This window comes from Pelophylax lessonae, assembly GCF_965119305.1.
Source record: "Pelophylax lessonae genome assembly, chromosome: 10".
NCBI classification, from domain to species: domain Eukaryota; kingdom Metazoa; phylum Chordata; class Amphibia; order Anura; family Ranidae; genus Pelophylax; species Pelophylax lessonae.
Genome location: NC_138777.1, coordinates 17,685,442 through 17,706,288, shown reverse-complemented (window position 1 = coordinate 17,706,288; position 20,847 = coordinate 17,685,442). Strand labels below are relative to the sequence as shown.

Here is a 20,847-nt window from a genome sequence, read left to right as displayed (position 1 = left end):
CTTTTCTACAGTCTCATAGCTGGTGCAGAGAAAACATAGGAATCTCAGCTTTGTTAGCATCCATCCAGGGACTGTTAGCTTTGAACAAATACTGTAAGTGCTACAACCAGTGCCAGGACAAGGTCATTCAGTGCCCAGGGTGAAGATGGCAAACTTCGACGCCACATCCCCCCCCCCTCAGGTCGATCAACAGGTCCCAGCCATGAATCATTGGCTGGGATCTGCTGACAGTCTCCTGCTGTGTCAAATCACAGGGGAGTAGGTGGGCGTAGGGGGTGTTCTATCAAAATAGCGCTACCTATCAGATTCTGCAACCAGAAGTGATGTTCGGCCAAAAACAACTTACTGCGCATGCTCCATGCGTTCCAACATGGCTGCTATGCATTCCAATAGGTTTCCTAATGTGACAGAACATGAAGCAGCGGACATCTTCTTATACCCACGCAAGTCTTGAATTGTAGTAAAAAATACTGTCATAGTCGCTATAGGTGTGTGCAAGTATACAGGGTGTGCTAGATCATCATACAGGTATACAATGCAAGATGTCATATAGAAAATCACAGACGTACATGTGTATACTTCGAAAATCAAACTGACTAATTTTGAAGGCTTAAACGCAAGTTATTGCCCCATAAAAGTGTACGGGGTCCGGGTCCTGACCTGGGGAACATGTAGCAATGAAAAAAAAGTTTCTAAATACGATCGTTTTTAAAGGAACACTGATTTACTGATTTTAATGAGGCTTAAAGTGAAACTATAAAAATGAAAAATTCCTTTAAATATCGTGCCTGGGGGGGTCCCCTGAATGTGCCTGTAAAGTAGTGCATCTCTACGATGTATGTAGCCTGCTGCAGCTATATTGACATTTCTAAAGCAAAAAATGTCATATACAAATATACATACAAGTTTCAAATCGCATTTAATTGTCATACAGGTGCAGAAAAATTGGGCCTTGGTTGTTGATGGTGCCTGAACACCGTAACCCCTCGCAGTTACTCTTGCTGGGTGCAGGAACGGGCCCTGCTGCTAAAAAATCCATACAAATCTGAAATCGCATTTACTTGTCATACAGGTGCCAAAAATTGGGCCTTTGGTGTTGCTGGTGCCTGAACACCGTAACCCCTCACAGTTAATCTTGCTGGGTGCAGGAATGGGACCTGCTGGTAAGAATTCCATGCAAATTTGAAATCGCATGTGCTATACAAGTGCCAAAAATTGGGCCTTTGTGGAAGATGGTGCCTGAACACCGTAATCAAGGCCTCGCAGTTACTCTTTCTGGTTGCAGGAATGGGACCTGCTGGTAAGAATTCCATGCAAATTTGAAATCGCATGTGCTATACAAGTGCCAAAAATTGGGCCTTTGTCGTATGTGGTGCCTGAACACCGTAACCATGGCCCCGCCGTTACTCTTGTGGGTGCAGGAATGTGACCTGCTGGTAAGAATTCCATGCAAATTTGAAATCGCATGTGCTACACAAGTGCCACAAATCGGGACTTTGTGGAAGATGGTGCCTGAACACCATAATCAAGGCCTCGCAGTTACTCTTTCTGGGTGCAGGAATGGGACCTGCTGGTAAGAATTCCATGCAAATTTGAAATCGCATGTGCTATACAAGTGCCAAAAATTGGGCCTTTGCCTTATGTGGTGCCTGAACACCGTAACCAAGGCCTTGCAGTTACTCTTGCTTGGTGCAGGAATGGGACCTGCTGGTAAGAATTCCATGCAAATTTGAAATCGCACATGCTATACAAGTGCCAAAAATTGGGCCTTTGTGGAAGGTGGTGCCTGAACACCATAACCAAGGCCTTGCAGTTACTCTGGCTTGGTGCAGGAATGGGACCTGCTGGTAAGAATTCCATGCAAATTTGAAATCGCATGTACTACACAAGTGCCAAAAATTGGGCCTTTGGTGTTGGTGGTGCCTGAACACCGTAACCCCTCACAGTTAGCAGGGCACAGGGACAGGGCCTGCTGTTAAAAATGACATATGACATTCAAATTTTATGCACCTGTCATACAAGTGCAGAAAAATTAGGCCTTGGGGGTTGGTAGTGACCTAAACCAAAAACATTGTTGGAAGCTAGCAGAATCAAGGTAGAGGAATAGGATAGACAGCTTATACAGTCTTCAAGGGATTGCAGACCCCTAGCAAATTCAATCTGTTACATCAGCATCAGGGGCCTGATAGCTCTTGTTGATCCAGGACTGGTTCATTTTGATGAAAGTCAGCTGATCAACAGAGTCTGTGGACAGACGCACTCTTTTGTCCGTCACAAAACCTCCAGCGTTCCACCTGAATGTCTGTTTGGAAAGCATGCTGGAAGCAGGACAGGCCAGTAGCTCCATTGCATATTGAGCAAGTTCTGGACAGTGGTCCATCCTCAAGACCTAGTAAGCCAGTGGATGCGCAGCTGGAAAGGTCTCCAAGTCTGCTCTTGCGCCTAGATAATCATGCACCATATGATGGAGACGCTGGCAATGGTTGCTTAAAAATAACATCCCTGGGTGCAGCTGAGGACAAAAGAGCAGTTTAAAGGCATCGGTCAGCTGGCCGCCTTCTCCACCGCTCCTCCTTTGGCTGAAAGATGCCTCAGAAACACGTCCAGAGAATGTTGACCTCTCAGTGTCTTGAAAGGCGGTACACAAATTTTTTTTAAGGACTCCTCAAGATGTTTCATCCTCTGCTCCTTCTGCGAAGGCAGGATGAGCTCTGCAACTTTACCCTTGTAACGTGGATCAAGAAGGGTTGCCAACCAGTAATTATCCCTCTTCTTGATAGCACGAATCCTCGGGTCCTTTCGCAGGCTTTGCAGAATCAGGGAGCCCATGCAACGTAAGTTGGAGGAGGCATGAGCTTCTGAGTCCTCTGGGTCACTAAGGATGACATTGTCAGCAGGAGCAACCTCTCCACGTACAACTCCTGGATTTTCTGGGGAATCAAAACCATCCATTGAAGACTGCTGTATCCTATCCTCTTCCTCTACATCCATGCTGCCGAAATCCTCATCCTCCTCCTCTTCCTCCTGTGTGTTTTGTGGCCCTGCGGGAATGATATCTGCATAAAGGGGGCCTTGTGAGGAAAGGAAGTCCTCCTTTTCCTGCTGCTGTTCTGCCTCAAGTGCCCTGTCCATAATTCCACGCAGCGTGTGCTCCAGCAGGTAGACTAGCGGGATAGTGTCACTGATGCATGCATCGTCCCGGCTCACCATCCAAGTGGCCTCCTCAAATGGTGACAGGATGATGCATGCATCCTTAATCAAAAGCCACTGGCGTGGCGATAAAAAGCCAAGCTCCCCTGACCCTGTCTTTGTGCCATACTCACACAGGTACTCATTGATGGCTGTGGCAGGCACAGCACTACAAAGTGCCTTATGCGCTGTGGCATTAGAAGAATTGGATCTCTCTGACTTCAGTCTAACCAGACAGTCTGTTACTCTATAAATTCCTCTAATACCGTTCTATGGAAAGCAGTAGGTTTAAAGAGCACACCAAATGCTTAAGATATCTTCTTTATTAACTTCAACTTTTCTTCATAGATAACAGTGACACTTTTGCAGCAGACAGTCCATGTACAACATGTGCTGAATACAGCATAACAAATTGTGGATATATTTCTCTCTGTATTGCTGTTTGAGTTTGTTTGATAGTTTGAATTCGATATAACTTTTGAAGTTTGATAGTTTGTTTGTTTGATTTCGTGTTCGAGTTTGATTTCGTGTTCGAGTTTGGTGGAACTACAAGTGAACACATAACTAGTTCAGTATACAGCTCTAATCACATTACTAACAATAGGAACATGTATAACTGTTAATTACCTATTTTTGGCTACTTGCTTCCATAAAACTGCTCTGTGTATCTGTGTGTCTATTCAGTTCTCTTGCTCTGTAGTGGAATGAGAGGGCTGGCTAAAGCATGAGGCTTAAGACAAAAAAATGAGTGTAAGGCTGGCTGTGATTGGCCAAGATTGTTGCCAAGTGTGAGATTGGCTGTGATTGGCCACAAACTCCTTATGGGTAATAAAGTTTAACTCTGTGCTTTCTGGTTTCAACTCTGCTGTGTCTGAGCTTACCTTACATGCATAGAAATGAATCTTACAGGCAAATTTCCTTTGCTTCTGTGAACACAACATACAACTGTTATGTGACATCCAAACATGAAATCACAGTAAATAACTCTGCTTTTGTCTCTCACATATAAACATATGCACTGTATTGAGGTTATTAACAGGTCTAGCTGTATATGCATGTAGGTCATATTAGCAACCTAGGACAGGTTCTAGCTGGCCAGCTACACTCCCACCAAAATTACCTATAATTCTATGTTCTCTATAGTAGGATTTGAACATGAATTTGGGGAATTTTCTATCAGGTTCTCAACTTCCAAGTGTCTTTTATCACTTTCAAGTAGAACAACTAACTGCTGTATAGGACGTTCTAACTTGAGTGGAGTAGTGAGACGTTTTCCCTTTTGAACATCTGGCTAGTTTTTCAAGTATTTCATCTTGACACTTGGCAGCAGTGCTCAGCGTTTGTACAACTTTTACTTCTGGATCACCCATAGACAATTCTGTGTAACCTTCACTGGGTATGATCTCCTTTTCCCAAAGGAACTCTGGACCGGTGAACCAATTTGAATTTCTCAATTCTGTTACATTCTGGCCTCTTGAAGCATGATCTGCTGGGTTGTGCTTTGTATCAATGTGATGCCAATGTTCTGGATTTGTTATTTCCCAAATTTTCTGAACTCTGTTGGCGACAAAGACATGGAATCTTCGAGCTTCGTTATTTATGTATCCTAGGACAACTCGTGAGTCTGTCCAAAAGTATTCTTCATCTATTTTTAACTCTAATTCTTCTCTCAGAAACTTGCTTACTGATGCTGAAACAACAGCTGCTGTCAGTTCAAGTCTCGGTATTGTCTGAATACTGGTAGGTGCAACTCTGGTCTTTCCCATAACCAGGGCACAGTGTATTTTTCCTTCTCCTATCACTCTGATGTAGGAGCACTGACCATAACCATAACTACTGGTGTCTGAAAAGTGATGAAGTTCTATTTTCTTGTACTCTCCGAAATCATGAGGTACAAAACATCTGGGTATCCGAACTTCTCTCAAATTCTGCAAGTCTCTTATCCAAGCCTCCCACCTTGGCCTCAAATCTTCAGGTATGGCTTCATCCCATCCCAACTTCCGTCTGCATAATTCTTGTAGTATTTCTTTTGCTTTGAGGATCCCTGGGGCCAAGAATCCCAATGGATCATATATAGAAGCCACTGCGGAAAGAATGGTACGTCTAGTTGCAACTTTCTCTTCAAAGGATACTTCAAAGAAGAACTCATCATTCTCTACATTCCATCCCAATCCAAGTACATTTTGAACTGGAAGATGATCATAATTGAGATCTACATCCTTCATTGTTGATGCACGTTCAGAGTCACTGATGGATTCCAGTACCTCTCTGTTGTTTGAGATGAATTTATGAAGGCACAGATTTCCTCTTGCGCATAACTCTTGGCTTTCTTTTACTAGTTTGATTGCAGATTCTGTGGACTCTAGACTTATAAGACCATCATCTACATAGAAGTTTTTCTTAAGAAAATTTGCTGCTGATGGGCAATCCTCTTCATTTTTGTTGGCCAGGTACTTCATACCATAATTGGCGCAACCTCGAGACGATGCTGCTCCAAACAAGTGTACTTTCATTCTGTATTCTGCTGGCTCTGTGTCTGTATCCCCGTCCTCCCACCATAGAAACCTCAGGAAGTCTCTATCTTCATTCTTCACATGAAACTGGTGGAACATCTTTTCAACGTCACACATGACCGCTACGGGATACTTTCTGAATCAGAGTACTCCAGGCAGAGTGTTTGTAAGGTCTGGTCCTTTTAGTAGGTGATCGTTCAATGCAACACCATCATACTTTGCTGAGCAATCAAATACTACTCTAATCTTATCTGGTTTCTTTGGGTGGTAAACACCTTGATGTGGGATGTACCACACTTCTCCTTCTTTAGGTTGGTTATTCACCTTCTCTGCATGTCCTTCTTCAAGGATGCCTTCCATGAATTTAAAATAATCTTGCTTGAATTTGGGATCTCTTCCCATCTTTTTCTTCAGGCATTTCAATCTTGCTAGGGCAAGATTTCTGTTATTTGGCAGACAAGGTCGTTCTCTAAAGGGTAAGGGCATTTCAAGATAACCTTGTTGATTCTGCTGAATACTTTCTTCTAGAGTGTGTACAAACTTTATGTCTTCTTGAGATACACTCTTTTCTTCAGAACTTATGTCTGCAAAGTCAGACTCAAGGATCTTGATTACTTTTGCTGAACTTACAGTTGGTAACTCTTGGACGGATATTCGATGACACAATCCTGTCACCTGTCTTGAGTTTGCAATCTGCTGTTTTCCTCCAACAACACCCCATCCTAGATCAGTTCGAACAGCGTAGGGTTCACCCTTTCCTCCTGTGATTACCTCTCGTGGTACCAAAGCTTCGGGACAATCGTAGCCTATCAACAGTCCAACACCAAACTCCTTCAGCGGGGACATTTCATGTGATATGACAGATAGGTGTTCCCATTTATTGGCTGTTTCACAGGTAGGTATGCGATCTCGATCTAGAGGTATATCGTCTTTCGTATAGGCTGGAGGTAGATTTAATGTGAGGTTTGAATGAAGTCCTCTAACTCTCAATCCTTTGACTCTTTGACTGTTCACTAATGTATCTCACCCCGTCATTGTGGTGAGTTTGAGCTTCACTGGTTCTGTAGCCACTTGTAATTTCTTGCAGATTTCTTGATCAATGAAGGTAACATTGCTTTGGGCATCCAATAGTGCATAGGCATATACCTTCTTATTCCTCCTATTAGGATTTGAAATGCACACTGGTACAACCATTGATGTGCCGTTGCTTTCTCCTTCCCTTACTCTGCAAGAGAATACTGATACTTTCTTTTCTTCCTCAGCATCTTTAGGTATTGAGGATTCATCCTTCTTTGGACGTTCTTTATGTAATTCATTTGAGGACTTCTCTTTCAATTGTTGGCACTTGTGTATGGAGTGGTTCTCTCCACAGAACATACACTTAAAGGTAGTCTGAGGATTTGTCAGTTCTGTCTCTCTACTGATCCCAGTAGTGACTTTGAACTTGCTCTCGTAGGTATCTAGACCTTTAGCTGCTGTGTTGGTTGCAAAGCTAGCTGCTCTTGAACGTCTTATATCTCTCGCAGGCCTTTCTTCTAAGGATTTTAAGGCATAAGATGCTGTTACTGGGTTACATGCTATTCGTGCTTCCTTATTGACAAACTCAGAGAACTTTTCAAAACTTGGGAAGTCCTTATTTAGATCTAACTGTTCAGTCACATAGCGATTCCACCTAGAAGCCACTCCTTCAGGTAGTTTAGCTAGCATCCTGTGGTTTTCCAGATAGTCGTTCAGTACTTCTAGTCCTCGTACATGTGGGATGGCATTGCTGCATGCATGCAGGAAGTCACCATACTCTTGGAGTTTGAAATGTTCTTTAGGACCTATCTTAGGCCAGTTATTCAAGAAAGAAAAGGATGAAAGGAGAAAAGAAAGGATGACCATATCTTGCATTTAACTTTTCCCAAGCTTGTTTGTAGGCTTCTTCGTCTGTTCTATAGAAGTTACCTTCAAGAGCTTTCTTTGCTTCTCCACCAACATATTTCTGAAGGTAGAATAACTTGTCAACTGGCCTGGAACAATAGTGCTCAATGATCATTTCAAAACTTGCCTTCCACTCTATGAACTTCAGTATGTCTCCTGAAAATACAGCAGGTTCTGGAACGGGCAGTCTTGCTGGGACTGTTCTCTGTCGTCTTGCTGGGACAATAGTTGCAACATTTTCCTGATCATTGCAGTGACATCTAGGAATAGGATCATCTAGTTTTTTTTTTCTCACCTAGTTCTGAATTAGGTAAGTCTCTCTCTTTGTCTTTCTGAGCAGGGATAGAAGGGCACTGACTTTTTTCTTCACTACGTACTGGTGATTTCCTTTCATTCTCCTGGGAGTATGAAAGGAAGTAGGAGTCTGCATCTTCACTTAGTACAGATTTGGACTTATGCTTACTATTTATGTCCTCTTCGTGTACTCTTAGTCTGGCTTCTATAATCTTGACTTCTTTCAGCCTCTCCAGACTTTCCATTTGATGGCGCTGTGCCTCCATTTCAGCTTCCATTTGATGGCGCTGTGCCTCCATTTTAGCTTCCATTTCAGCTTTTCGTAGGCGCTGCGTCTCAATGGCAGATTCCATCTCAATTTCTGCTTTCTTGACAGCAAGTTGTTCGACCAGTTCCTTTCTTTTGGCTCTTAAGGTACTTGAGGACTCCGATATGTTACTGGCACTTCTGCTAGTGAAGGAAGTCCCACTTGAGATTGTGGTTCCCCCTAAGGACCTAGCATAGTCTCTCATAAAGAGCTTGTTCATTCTCTTTCTTGCCTTAACTTCATCATAGTTAGCTTCAGATGATAGTTCTCTCATGAGCTTTACTAAATCTTTAGTGACTGCAGTACATGTGTCCATGTTCCTTACAATATCCTGGGAAGGGGTCGTGGATGACCGCAGGTTGACATATGCTGCCATGAGCTCTGATTCAGATTCTTCTATCATCTCTATAATATCACTCAAGTTTCCTTTTATACTTTCTTGCTTTAGCTTTCTACGAGCACCTATAATGTATAATTTCCACTTATCATACATTCTGTGAACTTTTTTCCTTTTAATGCTGCTTCTTGCTCCAAATTTTCCAGCATCTTTGCGGTCGGTTTTCTGATACGTTCTGAACGTCTTAGTTCATCTGGTTGGGATATATCAGTTTGGGGCAAGACTAATGCTGCATCTGACTCTTTTACCTCAGACAGGTTCCCTTGCTCTTCACTTTCTAACTTATCTATCCTTGTATCCTCTAACAGTGGCATAGCAATACTAGACTTAGACATTTTTACTCTAAATGCTATAACACTCAATAAGAATATTAAGAAGACTTTCTCTATAAATGCAATAGCAATAGGTACAGGCAATAAAAATGACTTTCACTTTAAGTGCAATAGTAATAGGTGCAGGCAGTAAAAAATGACATTCACTTTAAATACTTTAGAGTCCGTGTACTACAACTGCCCCTTGTTTTTTACTTACAGTCCTTTTATTCCTGAACACGAAAATGTCTCTTTCTTGTCAAGCCTATTGCAATGATAAGTAATAAAGGAAAGTTTTGACCTTATTCTGAAGAGCAGGATACTGCGATCTGTAAGTTGCTGGAACAAATATCAGTTTAAAGGAGACTTGTCTTTTCTTGATATGATGCTCTATTCTGACTTGCGATGCTCTGCGCTGACTTGCGATGCTCTGCGCTGACTTGCGATGATCTGCGCTGACTTGCGATGCTCTGGGCCTAGTGGCGGGAAACTAACTGGCTGCAGTACGTGGTCTCTCCGTGGGTAGCGGTGCAGGCACTCTAGCTCCGGACTTTGGCCTCCCACCATGCGTCTCTTTCTCTCTCTGGGAATCGCAGGAGGGTTGGCGCTCTTTCTGTGACTATCTTGCCTTAGCCGTTCTGCCACTTTAAGAGTCGGCTGCAGTTTGACTAAACCCACACGTTATGGCCTCTATGTAGCTCCACTGCTCAAATGCGCTCTTTACTGTGCAAGTTGAGGAGCACTATCACTTCACCCTCAAAGGGCAAAATAGTTCCACTGTGGCAGGCGCAGCACTACAAAGTGCCTTATGCGCTGTGGCATTAGAAGAATTGGATCTCTCTGACTTCAGTCTAACCAGACAGTCTGTTACTCTATAAATTCCTCTAATACCGTTCTATGGAAAGCAGTAGGTTTAAAGAGCACACCAAACGCTTAAGATATCTTCTTTATTAACTTCAACTTTTCTTCATAGATAACAGTGACACTTTTGCAGCAGACAGTCCATGTACAACATGTGCTGAATACAGTATAACAAATTTTGGATATACAGTGGGTACGGAAAGTATTCAGACCCCCTTAAATTTTTCACTCTTTGTTATATTGCAGCCATTTGCTAAAATCATTTAGGTTCATTCTTCTTCCTCATGAAGTACACATAGCACCCCATACTGACAGAAAAACACAGAATTGTTGACATTGTTGCAGATTTATTAAAAAAGAAAAACTGAAATATCACATGGTCCTAAGTATTCAGACCCTTTGCTCAGTATTTAGTAGAAGCCCGAAGCCCCCTTTTGATCTAATACAGCCAGGAGTCTTTTTGGGAAAGATGCAACAAGTCTTTCACACCTGGATTTGGGGATCCTCTGCCATTCCTCCTTGCAGATCCTCTCCAGTTCTGTCAGGTTGGATGGTAAACGTTGGTGGACAGCCATTTTTAGGTCTCTCCAGAGATGCTCAATTGGGTTTAAGTCAGGGCTCTGGCTGGGCCATTCAAGAACAGTCACGGAGTTGTTGTGAAGCCACTCCTTCGTTATTTTAGCTGTGTGCTTAGGGTCATTGTCTTGTTGGAAGGTAAACCTTCGGCCCAGTCTGAGGTCCAGAGCACTCTGGAGAAGGTTTTTGTCCAGGATATCCCTGTACTTGGCCGCATTCATCTTTCCCTCGATTGCAACCAGTCGTCCTGTCCTTGCAGCTGAAAAACACCCCCACAGCATGATGCTGCCACCACCATGCTTCACTGTTGGGACTGTATTGGACAGGTGATGAGCAGTGCCTGGTTTTCTCCACACAGCTTAGAATTAAGGCCAAAAAGTTCTATTTTGGTCTCATCAGACCAGAGAATCTTATTTCTCACCATCTTGGAGTCCTTCAGGTGTTTTTTAGCAAACTCCATGCGGGCTTTCATGTGTCTTACACTGAGGAGAGGCTTCCGTCGGGCCACTCTGCCATAAAGCCCCGACTGGTGGAGGGCTGCAGTGATGGTTGACTTTCTACAACTTTCTCCCATCTCCTGACTGCATCTCTGGAGCTCAGCCACAGTGATCTTTGGGTTCTTCTTTACCTCTCTCACCAAGGCTCTTCTCCCCCGATAGCTCAGTTTGGCCGGACGGCCAGCTCTAGGAAGGGTTCTGGTTGTCCCAAACGTCTTCCATTTGAGGATTATGGAGGCCACTGTGCTCTTAGGAACCTTAAGTGCAGCAGAAATCTTTTTGTAACCTTGGCCAGATCTGTGCCTTGCCACAATTCTGTCTCTGAGCTCTTCAGGCAGTTCTTTTGACCTCATGATTCTCATTTGCTCTGACATGCATTGTGATCTGGAAGGTCTTATATAGACAGGTGTGTGGCTTTCCTAATCAAGTCCAATCAGTATAATCAAACACAGCTGGACTCAAATGAAGGTGTAGAACCATCTCAAGGATGATCAGAAGAAATGGAAAGCACCTGAGTTAAATATATGAGTGTCACAGCAAAGGGTCTGAATACTTAGGACCATGTGATATTTCAGTTTTTCTTTTTTAATAAATCTGCAACAATGTCAACAATTCTGTGTTTTTCTGTCAGTATGGGGAGCTGTGTGTACATTCATGAGGAAGAAGAATGAACCTAAATGATTTTAGCAAATGGCTGCAATATAACAAAGAGTGAAAAATTTAAGGGGGTCTGAATACTTTCCGTACCCACTGTATTTCTCTCTGTATTGCTGTTTGAGTTTGTTTGATAGTTTGAATTCGATATAACTTTTGAAGTTTGATAGTTTGTTTGTTTGATTTCGTGTTCGAGTTTGATTTCGTGTTCGAGTTTGGTGGAACTACAAGTGAACACATAACTAGTTCAGTATACAGCTCTAATCACATTACTAACAATAGGAACATGTATAACTGTTAATTACCTATTTTTGGCCACTTGCTTCCATAAAACTGCTCTGTGGATCTGTGTGTCTATTCAGTTCTCTTGCTCTGTAGTGGAATGAGAGGGCTGGCTAAAGCACGAGGCTTAAGACAAAAAAATGAGTGTAAGGCTGGCTGTGATTGGCCAAGACTGTTGCCAAGTGTGAGATTGGCTGTGATTGGCCACAAACTCCTTATGGGTAATAAAGTTTAACTCTGTGCTTTCTGGTTTCAACTCTGCTGTGTCTGAGCTTACCTTACATGCATAGAAATGAATCTTACAGGCAAATTTCCTTTGCTTCTGTGAACACAACATACAACTGTTATGTGACATCCAAACATGAAATCACAGTAAATAACTCTGCTTTTGTCTCTCACATATAAACATATGCACTGTATTGAGGTTATTAACAGGTCTAGCTGTATATGCATGTAGGTCATATTAGCAACCTAGGACAGGTTCTAGCTGGCCAGCTACAATGGCCCTCTGCTGTGTGTGCAGCCACTGCAGCATTTCCAACGTTGAGTTCCACCTGGTGGGCATGTCCTAAATGAGGCGGTTGGCGGGCAGGTTGAATTCCCATTGAATGTCAGATAAGTTAGCACTGGCATTGAACGAACGGCGGAAATGGCCACAGACTTTCCTGGCCTGCCTCAGGAGATCTTGGAAGCCTGGGTATCTGCTCAAGAAGCGCTGCAGCATCAGATTCAGAACATGTGCCAAGCATGGAACATGTGTTAAGTGTCCCTGTCGGAGGGCGGAGAGAAAGTTGGTGCCATTATCACATACAACCATTCCTGGCTCAAGCTGTCGTGGCGTCAACCATCTCTGAGCCTGCCCTTGCAGAGCTGACAGAATCTCTGCACCGGTGTGACTCCTATCCCATAGACAGACCAACTGAAGCACAGCATGGCATCTTTTAGCCTGATTGCTTGCGTAGTCCCTTGAACGCTTAGGAAGCACTGGTGCTGCAGAGGAGAATTGCGCAGAAGAGGACATGGAGGAAGAGGAGGAGGAGGTGGTGGTGGAGTAGCCAGATGTGGCAGAACCAGCACCAGCTTTTTTGGAGGCATGGTGGCAAAACAAGCTGCAAGACTGAACCCTGTCCTGCATCCTTCCCAGCTGCCAGCAGAGTTACCCAGTGCGCCGTGAAAGAAATGTAACGTCCCTGTCCACGCCTGCAGTAATGTGCACCTTCCTGCTGATCGCTTTGTCCAATGAGGCCAAAACACTACCTTCCACATGACGGTAGAAAGCCAGAATGGCCTTACGCGAAAATTAATGCCTTTTTGGGACCTGCCACTGTGGTGCAGCACATTCCACAAATTCACGAAAGGGAGCCAAGTCTACCAGCTGAAAAGGCAGCAACTATAATGCTAGCAATTTGGCCAAGCTAGCATTAAGACACTGAGCATGTGGATGGCTGGGACAGTATTTCTTTCTACGGTTCAAATACTGGGGTAGTGAAATTTGCCTGCTGCTCAAATCAAGCGGTGGTGTACTGCTAGCAGATTGGGTGCAAGTCTCTGTGCCACTCATTGCTATACCATCATCCCTCTCAATGCTGGTATTTGAGAAGGCATGAGGTATAGTAGGGTTAGAGATCGCAGATGAGGAGCAAAGGGTGATGTATGCTTGTTTTGATCTGGTGCCTCTTTCAGGTGCTGTTGCCAACGGACTGCATGGCAGGTAGTCATATGCCTTGTCAAGCATGTGGTGCCCAAGCGGCTGGTGTTCTGGCCGTGCTTGATCCGCTTTAGACAGATGCTGCAAACAGCAACGCTGCGGTCTACTGCACAGGTGCTGAAAAAAGCCCACACTAATGAACTTTTTGGAGTCCGCAGGGATTTTGCAGCACCCTGCACCTGTGGAGCTCCGTGCTGTGACACAATAGGTTGGCTACTGCTAGGCCGGCCCATGGAGCGCATCCTGCCTCGTTGCAGTTGTGCATCCTCCTCATCCTCCCCCTCCTCCTCTTCCCCCTCCTCCTCTATCCTGTCAGGCACCCAAGTACGATCAGTGACCTCATCATCCCCTTCCTCCTCGTCACTGGAGCAAACTTGGCAATATGCTTCAGCTGTGGCAACATGACTGCTGGTCTCTTGTCCGTCGTTGTCACCCCCTCTCTCTAGGCTCATGTTATTCCCTTCATCAACCTGGGAAACAACATCACATCTTTCAAATTGCTGTGCATCCTCCAGGAGCATGTCACTGACACTATGATCGAATAGTTCAGGTGACTCCTCCATGCATGATGGTGGGGCAACTGAAGGAGTAGCTGTGGAGAAGGAGCCTGTGGAACGGGCCGCTTTGGCAGCTGCGGTGGAAGGCAAACTACTGGGAGCGTGGGTGTCAGAGGAAGAGGAGGATGAGGATGGCTTATTGATCCACTCCACCAACTCTTCCACATGTTGTGGATGAATAGCACGGGCAGCACCAGAAATAAAGGATGGGCGTGCAGAGGCGGGGCAACTGTGACCACCACTTTTCACAATGGACACAGAGGCTGCTTGCCCTCTTTTCGTGGCCTGTGAGCGTCGGCCTCTCCTTGTTGGCCTTTCGGACATGATGTTGATACAGATCAATATAGGGTAAACGCAACTGACCAATAGATACTCAATGACCTGATATGATGTAATTGATAGACCTATATATGAGCTGTGGTGGTTACAGATGTACGCAAGTGACCGATTATCAATACTCTCACTGATATCTGATGTAATCTATAATCCTATAGATGGATGATCTGTGACCCCTACAGAAAGATCCACAACTGAGTAAAGGTTACTGTGGCTGATATCTGTAGTGATCTCTATTCCCACAGGTATGTGATCCCTATAGAAAAAAAATTCACAACTGAGCAAAGTTTACTGTGGCTGATATCTGTAGTGATCTCTATTCCTACAGGTATGTGACCCCTATAGAAAAATCCACAACTGAGCAAAGGTTACTGTGGCTGTCATCTGTAGTGATCTCTATTCCTACAGGTATGTGACCTCTATAGAAAAATCCAGAACTTAGCAAAGGTTACTGTGGCTGATATCTGTAGTGATCTCTATTCCTACAGGTATGTGACCCCTATAGAAAAATCCGCAACTGAGCAAAGGTTACTGTGGCTGATATCTGTAGTGATCTCTATTCCTACAGGTATGTGACCCCTATAGAAAAATCCACAACTGAGCAAAGGTTACTGTGTCGGATATCTGCAGTGATCTCTATTCCCACAGGTATGTGACCCCTATAGAAACATCCACAACTGAGCAAAGGTTACTGTGGCTGATATCTGTAGTGATCTCTATTCCCACAGGTATGTGACCCCTAAAGAAAAATCTACAACTGAGCAAAGGTTACTGTGGCTGATATCTGTAGTGATCTCTATTCCTACAGGTTTGTGACCTGTATAGAAAAATCCACAACTGAGCAAAGGTTACCGTGGCTGATATCTGTAGTGATCTCTATTCCTACAGTTCTATAAATATTTTAGAATGTTGCAGAAACTGACCGATGAACAATACTGTGACTGGTATCTGATGTAAAGAAAGACAGCTCTCCCTACCTCACACAGGAACCTTGGACCTCCCTAAACTGCTACTCACTCACTGGCGCTATACTTTATGATATGATGTAAAGAAATCAATCTATCCCTACCTCACACAGGAACCTCACCCTCCCTACACTGCTAGAAATGTCTCTCTGCACTGTCTGACTCAAAAAAAAATGACTCTCTCCCTGGCTAAATCGCGTGCCTGTCCCTGTCTGACCACCCGCACAATGACACTACAGGCTGCGGCTGCACGAGCAGCCTTTATGTAGTGTGGGGCGTGTACTTGGCCCCTAAGCCATGATTGGCTAAAGGCAGCCTGCCTTTAGTCCAATCATGGCAGAGAGATCATTTGATTGGCCAAAGCATGAGGTCAGGGTGCATGCTTTGGCCAATCACATAATGCGCGCCTGCAGTGCATTATGAGAAACTCAAATTTCCAGCGAAGAAGCACATTTGTTCGTCATTTGACGAACGATTGAACGAGTGATGTTCGAGTCAAACTTACCCTCGACTCAAACTCGAAGCTCATCCCTAGTGTAGACTCCTCACCTTCCAAATAATCCTCCTTTACAAATAGCACCAGATCCTACTCAGATAATACCTGACCCCCCTGTACACTTCTTCCCAAATACAACCAGACCCCCTGATCCCCCTTCACAAAAACGTTCTCCCCCTCCCATCCCAGATAAGATCAGATACCTGTCCACAGTCCCAGATAAAACCAGACTTCCTGTACCCTCCCACTAGAAGATAATACCAAAACCCCTGAAGCCTCTATTCTTAAATAACACCAGATCCCTGGACCCCTAAATTCCAGATAACACCAGACCCGCTGTATCTTCTACTCCTATAAAACACCAGACCCTTGTATCCTCCACTCTTAGATAACACCAGCCCCTCTAAACCTCCACTCTTAGATAACACCAGACCCCCAGTATCCCCCACTTCTGGACAAAACCAGACCCTGTAAACCCCCCTATTCCTAGGTAGCACCAGACTCAACCCCCAAGCCTAGATAAAACCAGAACCCCTATGCCCGAATTCTCGATAACACCAGACTCCCTGCATCCCCCCTACTCCTAGATAACACCAGCCCCCCTATACCCCCACTCCTAGATAACACCAGCCCCCCTATACTCCCACTCCTAGATAACACCAGCCCCCTATATTCCCACTCCTAGATAACACCAGCGTCCCTATACCCCCACTCCTAGATAACACCAGCCCCCCTATACTCCCACTCCTAGATAACACCAACCCCCCTATACTCTCACTCCTAGATAACACCAGCCCCCCTATACTCCCACTCCTAGATAACACCAGCCCCCCTATACTCTCACTCCTAGATAACACCAGCCCCCTATACTCCCACTCCTAGATAACACCAACCCCCCTATACTCTCACTCCTAGATAAAACCAACCCCCCTATACTCTCACTCCTAGATAACACTAGCCCCCCTATACTCCCACTCCTAGAGAACACCAACCCCCCTATACTCTCACTCCTAGATAACACCAGCCCCCCTATACCCCCATTTCTAGAAAACACCATATCTCTATGCCCCCCACCAGACCCTCTGGACTCCTAGATAATACATGACACCCAGTACAGAGCCTCTGATCTCCTCTCCTGTGCCTGTGTCAGCTGGGATCTTCTGCCCAGTGCAGGGCTCTTGTCTAATCTTCTCCCCAGAGCTGGAGGGTGGCATTGTTGGCCTCACCAGTGGCCGGGTTCGTCAGCAAGGGCTGAAAATGAACCACCAGCTGCTGGTTTGGTACCCAGCCCTCCTTTCTGATCATGAAGCTGATCACCTAGTCTCAGCTCAGTTCACTCATGACTGATGATTATGGTTACAGGTTGCAAGGATCACATTTGTTCTGCCCTCCCAGGAGGCTTCACGAGGCTAGCAAAGCCTGGGTTGCCATTAGTAACTAGGCCACTGTCACCTAGCAACTGCCACTGCCTCTGCTCTCCCAGCTTCACCTCCCCCTAAATGGTCAGTCCGCTGATATAAGGAGATTATAAACTATTGGGGGATCTGTAAGTGGGGGTGCTGCTGATCTAATAGTTGGTCACCAACCATTATATCAGCAGTCAGCATCCCCCTTAGAGACCCCCATTAGAGCACAGTTCCCTTATATCATGCCCCCCTTCCTTTGAGACATCCAGAGATCATAGGAATCCTTATAGCAGCACCCCCTGCCCTCTTTAGGATCTCCATTTGGACCATAGAGGCTTTCAATAGTATTATTCTACCTTACCCTATTATGCATACTCTCACTGTAACAGGCCATTCTGGTAGACAATTAACCTCTATTGTAGCATCCCAGGAAATATGGAACCTCCTTTGTGTTCTGTTATTAGACCGGCGGGAATCAGGTACTGCTGCAAGCAAGGTGTGTGTGAGAGTTGGAGTTGGGGGGTGGCGCTAAGAGGCGGAGCAGTTCTACAGATAGTTTCCTCAATGTGTGTGTACAGCGGTGGTCCTAGCAACCAAGAGGGTCATCGAGGTGGGCAGGGAATTCGTAGAACTGAAGGCAGAAAGAACAGAGGTGCAGCTGACAGGAATCTTCACTAAATGGAGCACAATGCCAGACATTGATCTGGCACTGATTTCATCCCCAGGAGCCTCTCATGGGGCCCCCACTGGTCCCGGGCACTCGGTCAGATGGGTCAGTCCGCCCCTGGTATGAACTAACACACGGGGCGGGCGGGCGAGCGGCCGCTAATGGCTGTAATGAAGTGAGCCCTTCACTTCCCTGTCAGCGGAGATATCCGCCTGACAGGGAAGTGAAGCACTCACTTCGTTACAGCTATTAGCGGCCGCTCGCCCGCCCGCCCACCCAGTGTGTTAGTCACACACACTTCACCTGCACTGCGCCCCCCTTCCTCCACTAAGTTTTGCCGCCCAGGGCACCCCCCTTGTACCGGCCCTGGCTACAACTGTGGGTATTCCTTTAATCCCTTCTGTTCTACAAGTACTGATATAATTGTAAAATATATCTAAAGCAAATAACATGGGTGTGCGCAGGGAGTGTGCTGCTAGATGTGCCTAGGAACACCCTAATCACTCTGTGCTGTGCCAATTCCCCCTCCTGCCCGGGCTTCCCCCTGTGTTGCCGCCCCCCGTGCCGCTGGCTTCCCTTCTCTCCTCTCCCCCCGGCTGCTGTGGAGAATGTTTCAGGATGGAAAGTGGGGGAAGGGGCTAGTAAATGTGTAATTTACCAGCTCCTTCCTTTTCTAAATGTGTTCATTCATAACTGAAGCATAGTAGACATCATAAACTGAAGCCACTCAGCACAGAGCACTTTCCCTTTATTCACTGTCCAGTGCAGCTGAGGCTGCAGAGAAAGGCATGTGCGTTTGAGCTTTATGGTGCACAGCCTAATGCAACAGGCTGTGCACACCTATGGCAACAAAAAAAAGTTTGAAAGAAGTAGGGAATGGTCAGGGTTTTTTTTTCCACTGTCTGTGTCCCATTGAGAAGTTTTCCTGTAAACCCAACAGAAAGTGTAAGGAAATCATCCTCTCTAGTTCTGTCTTGATGACCATTTCAAATTCTTGAATTTCCCATCACCTCAATAGATACAATGATAACCAGGACAAATAAAGTGAGTGAACTTCCCCCGTGGTGACAGAAAAAAAAAAAAACTGAGATTCCAACCTTTCCATACCTTATCAAAAACTAATTTAAAAAGTTTTGACCTTGGATACACTTAAAAGAAAAATAAGTCCAAGGAAATGACAAGGTACAATGTATGTCAACCAAGGATCCCTTTTTAAAGTTACAAGACCCATCTTGTGTGAAGAAAGAGAAGTGCTTACACGTAGGTCCCATTTTTCCCTAAATAGTGGAGGTTTGGTTACTAATCAGTTGCATGGAAGCCACATAGAAGATTTCCATTTCTGATAACAAAAGGGCTATATTACTAGATATTTACTGACCCAGCTCCTTACCTGTAATTAATGTCGTGTAGCAAGGCTTTAAAATTGTTTCTATTTTAGAGTAGGCGACCTTGCAGATGTACTTCACGCTGTCATCCTCTTTAACCTTCGCCATAAACGTCAAAGAATTGGATGACTTTAACACATTACCCTGGGGTACATCACTGGTTTGTGTAGGTTCATATCTTGTGTCTTGTGTCCTCCCATCTTTACATATAACTTGTGTCTCCTTCAACCAAGTAATTATTAAAGGTCCCGGATCACATTTAGTAATATCACAAGTCAGAGTCACCTCTTCACCGTGTTTTAGACATTGCGGGCCTATAATGTGAGCTGTGAAATAATCTATAAAAATAAAGAAATGAAACTTAGAAGACACAATGCACAATAAAGCATGCAACGTCAGTTATCTGAAACGGTCTTATGAATATTCAAGAATTTCAGCCAAGAGCATATCATTTTTCTCTTACGTCCTCTGACAGTCGCAGCCCGTTCTGTATTCCTTCACAGTGGCGGCTGGTGCTCAAAATTTTTAGGCATTGCTTTGCGGCAAAAAACACTATAAAAATTGCGTGACTTTGAGGTCGCAAAAGTGTGAAAGGGGCCTTCAGTAATTAAGGTATAGTGTGCCCCCTTTCAATGCAGAGAGACCAGCGTGCCCCCTTTCAATGCAGAGAGACCAGCGTGCCCCCTTTCAATGCAGAAAGACCAGTGTGCCCCCTTTCAAAGCACAGTGACCCCCTTTCAATGCACAGTGACCAGCTTGCCCCCTTTCAATGCACAGTGACCAGTGTGCCCCCTTCAATGCAGTGACCAGCATACATGCCCCCTTTCAATGTAGTGACCAGCATACATGCCCTTTTCAATGTAGTGACCAGCATACATGCCCCTTTCAATGTAGTGACCAGCATACATGCTCCTTTCAATGTAGTGACCAGAATACATGCTCCTTTCAATGTAGTGACCAGCATACATGCCCCCTTTCAATGTAGTGACCAGCATACATGCCCTTTTCAATGTAGTGACCAGCATACATGCCCCTTTCAATGTAGTGACCAGCATACATGCTCCTTTCAATGTAGTGACCAGAATACATGCTCCTTTCAATGTAGTGACCAGCGTACATGCCCCCTTTCAATGCAGTGACCAGCATACATGCTCCTTTCAATGCAGTGACCAGCATACATGCCCCCTTTCAATGTAGTGACCAGCATACATGCCCTTTTCAATGTAGTGACCAGCATACATGCCCCTTTCAATGTAGTGACCAGCATACATGCTCCTTTCAATGTAGTGACCAGCGTACATGCCCCCTTTCAATGCAGTGACCAGCGTACATGCCCCCTTTCAATGCAGTGACCAGCATACATGCTCCTTTCAATGCAGTGACCAGCATACATGCCCCCTTTCAATGCAGTGGCCAGCATACATGCCCCCTTTCAATGCAGTGACCAGCATACATGCCCAATTTCAATGCAGTGACCAGCGTACATGCCCCCTTTCAATGCAGTGACCAGCATACATGCCCAA

At 45.0% G+C, this 20,847-nt stretch overlaps 2 protein-coding genes across 2 annotated transcripts in view; both read right to left on the bottom strand.

Annotated features, from left to right (window-relative positions):
• Positions 1-20,847, bottom strand: part of LOC309565853 (uncharacterized protein) — a 227,274-nt gene that overhangs the window by 95,822 nt on the left and 110,605 nt on the right. The window lies entirely within an intron of this gene.
• The window catches only part of LOC309565499 (uncharacterized protein), a gene marked incomplete at its 5' end in the record, with an annotated part of 60,426 nt that overhangs the window by 2,935 nt on the left and 36,644 nt on the right, over positions 1-20,847 (bottom strand). The window contains one exon of the mRNA XM_082270469.1: positions 19,330-19,662. Within this exon, the coding sequence (XP_082126595.1) occupies positions 19,330-19,662 (333 nt within the window). The remainder of the gene's footprint in view (positions 1-19,329; positions 19,663-20,847) is intronic.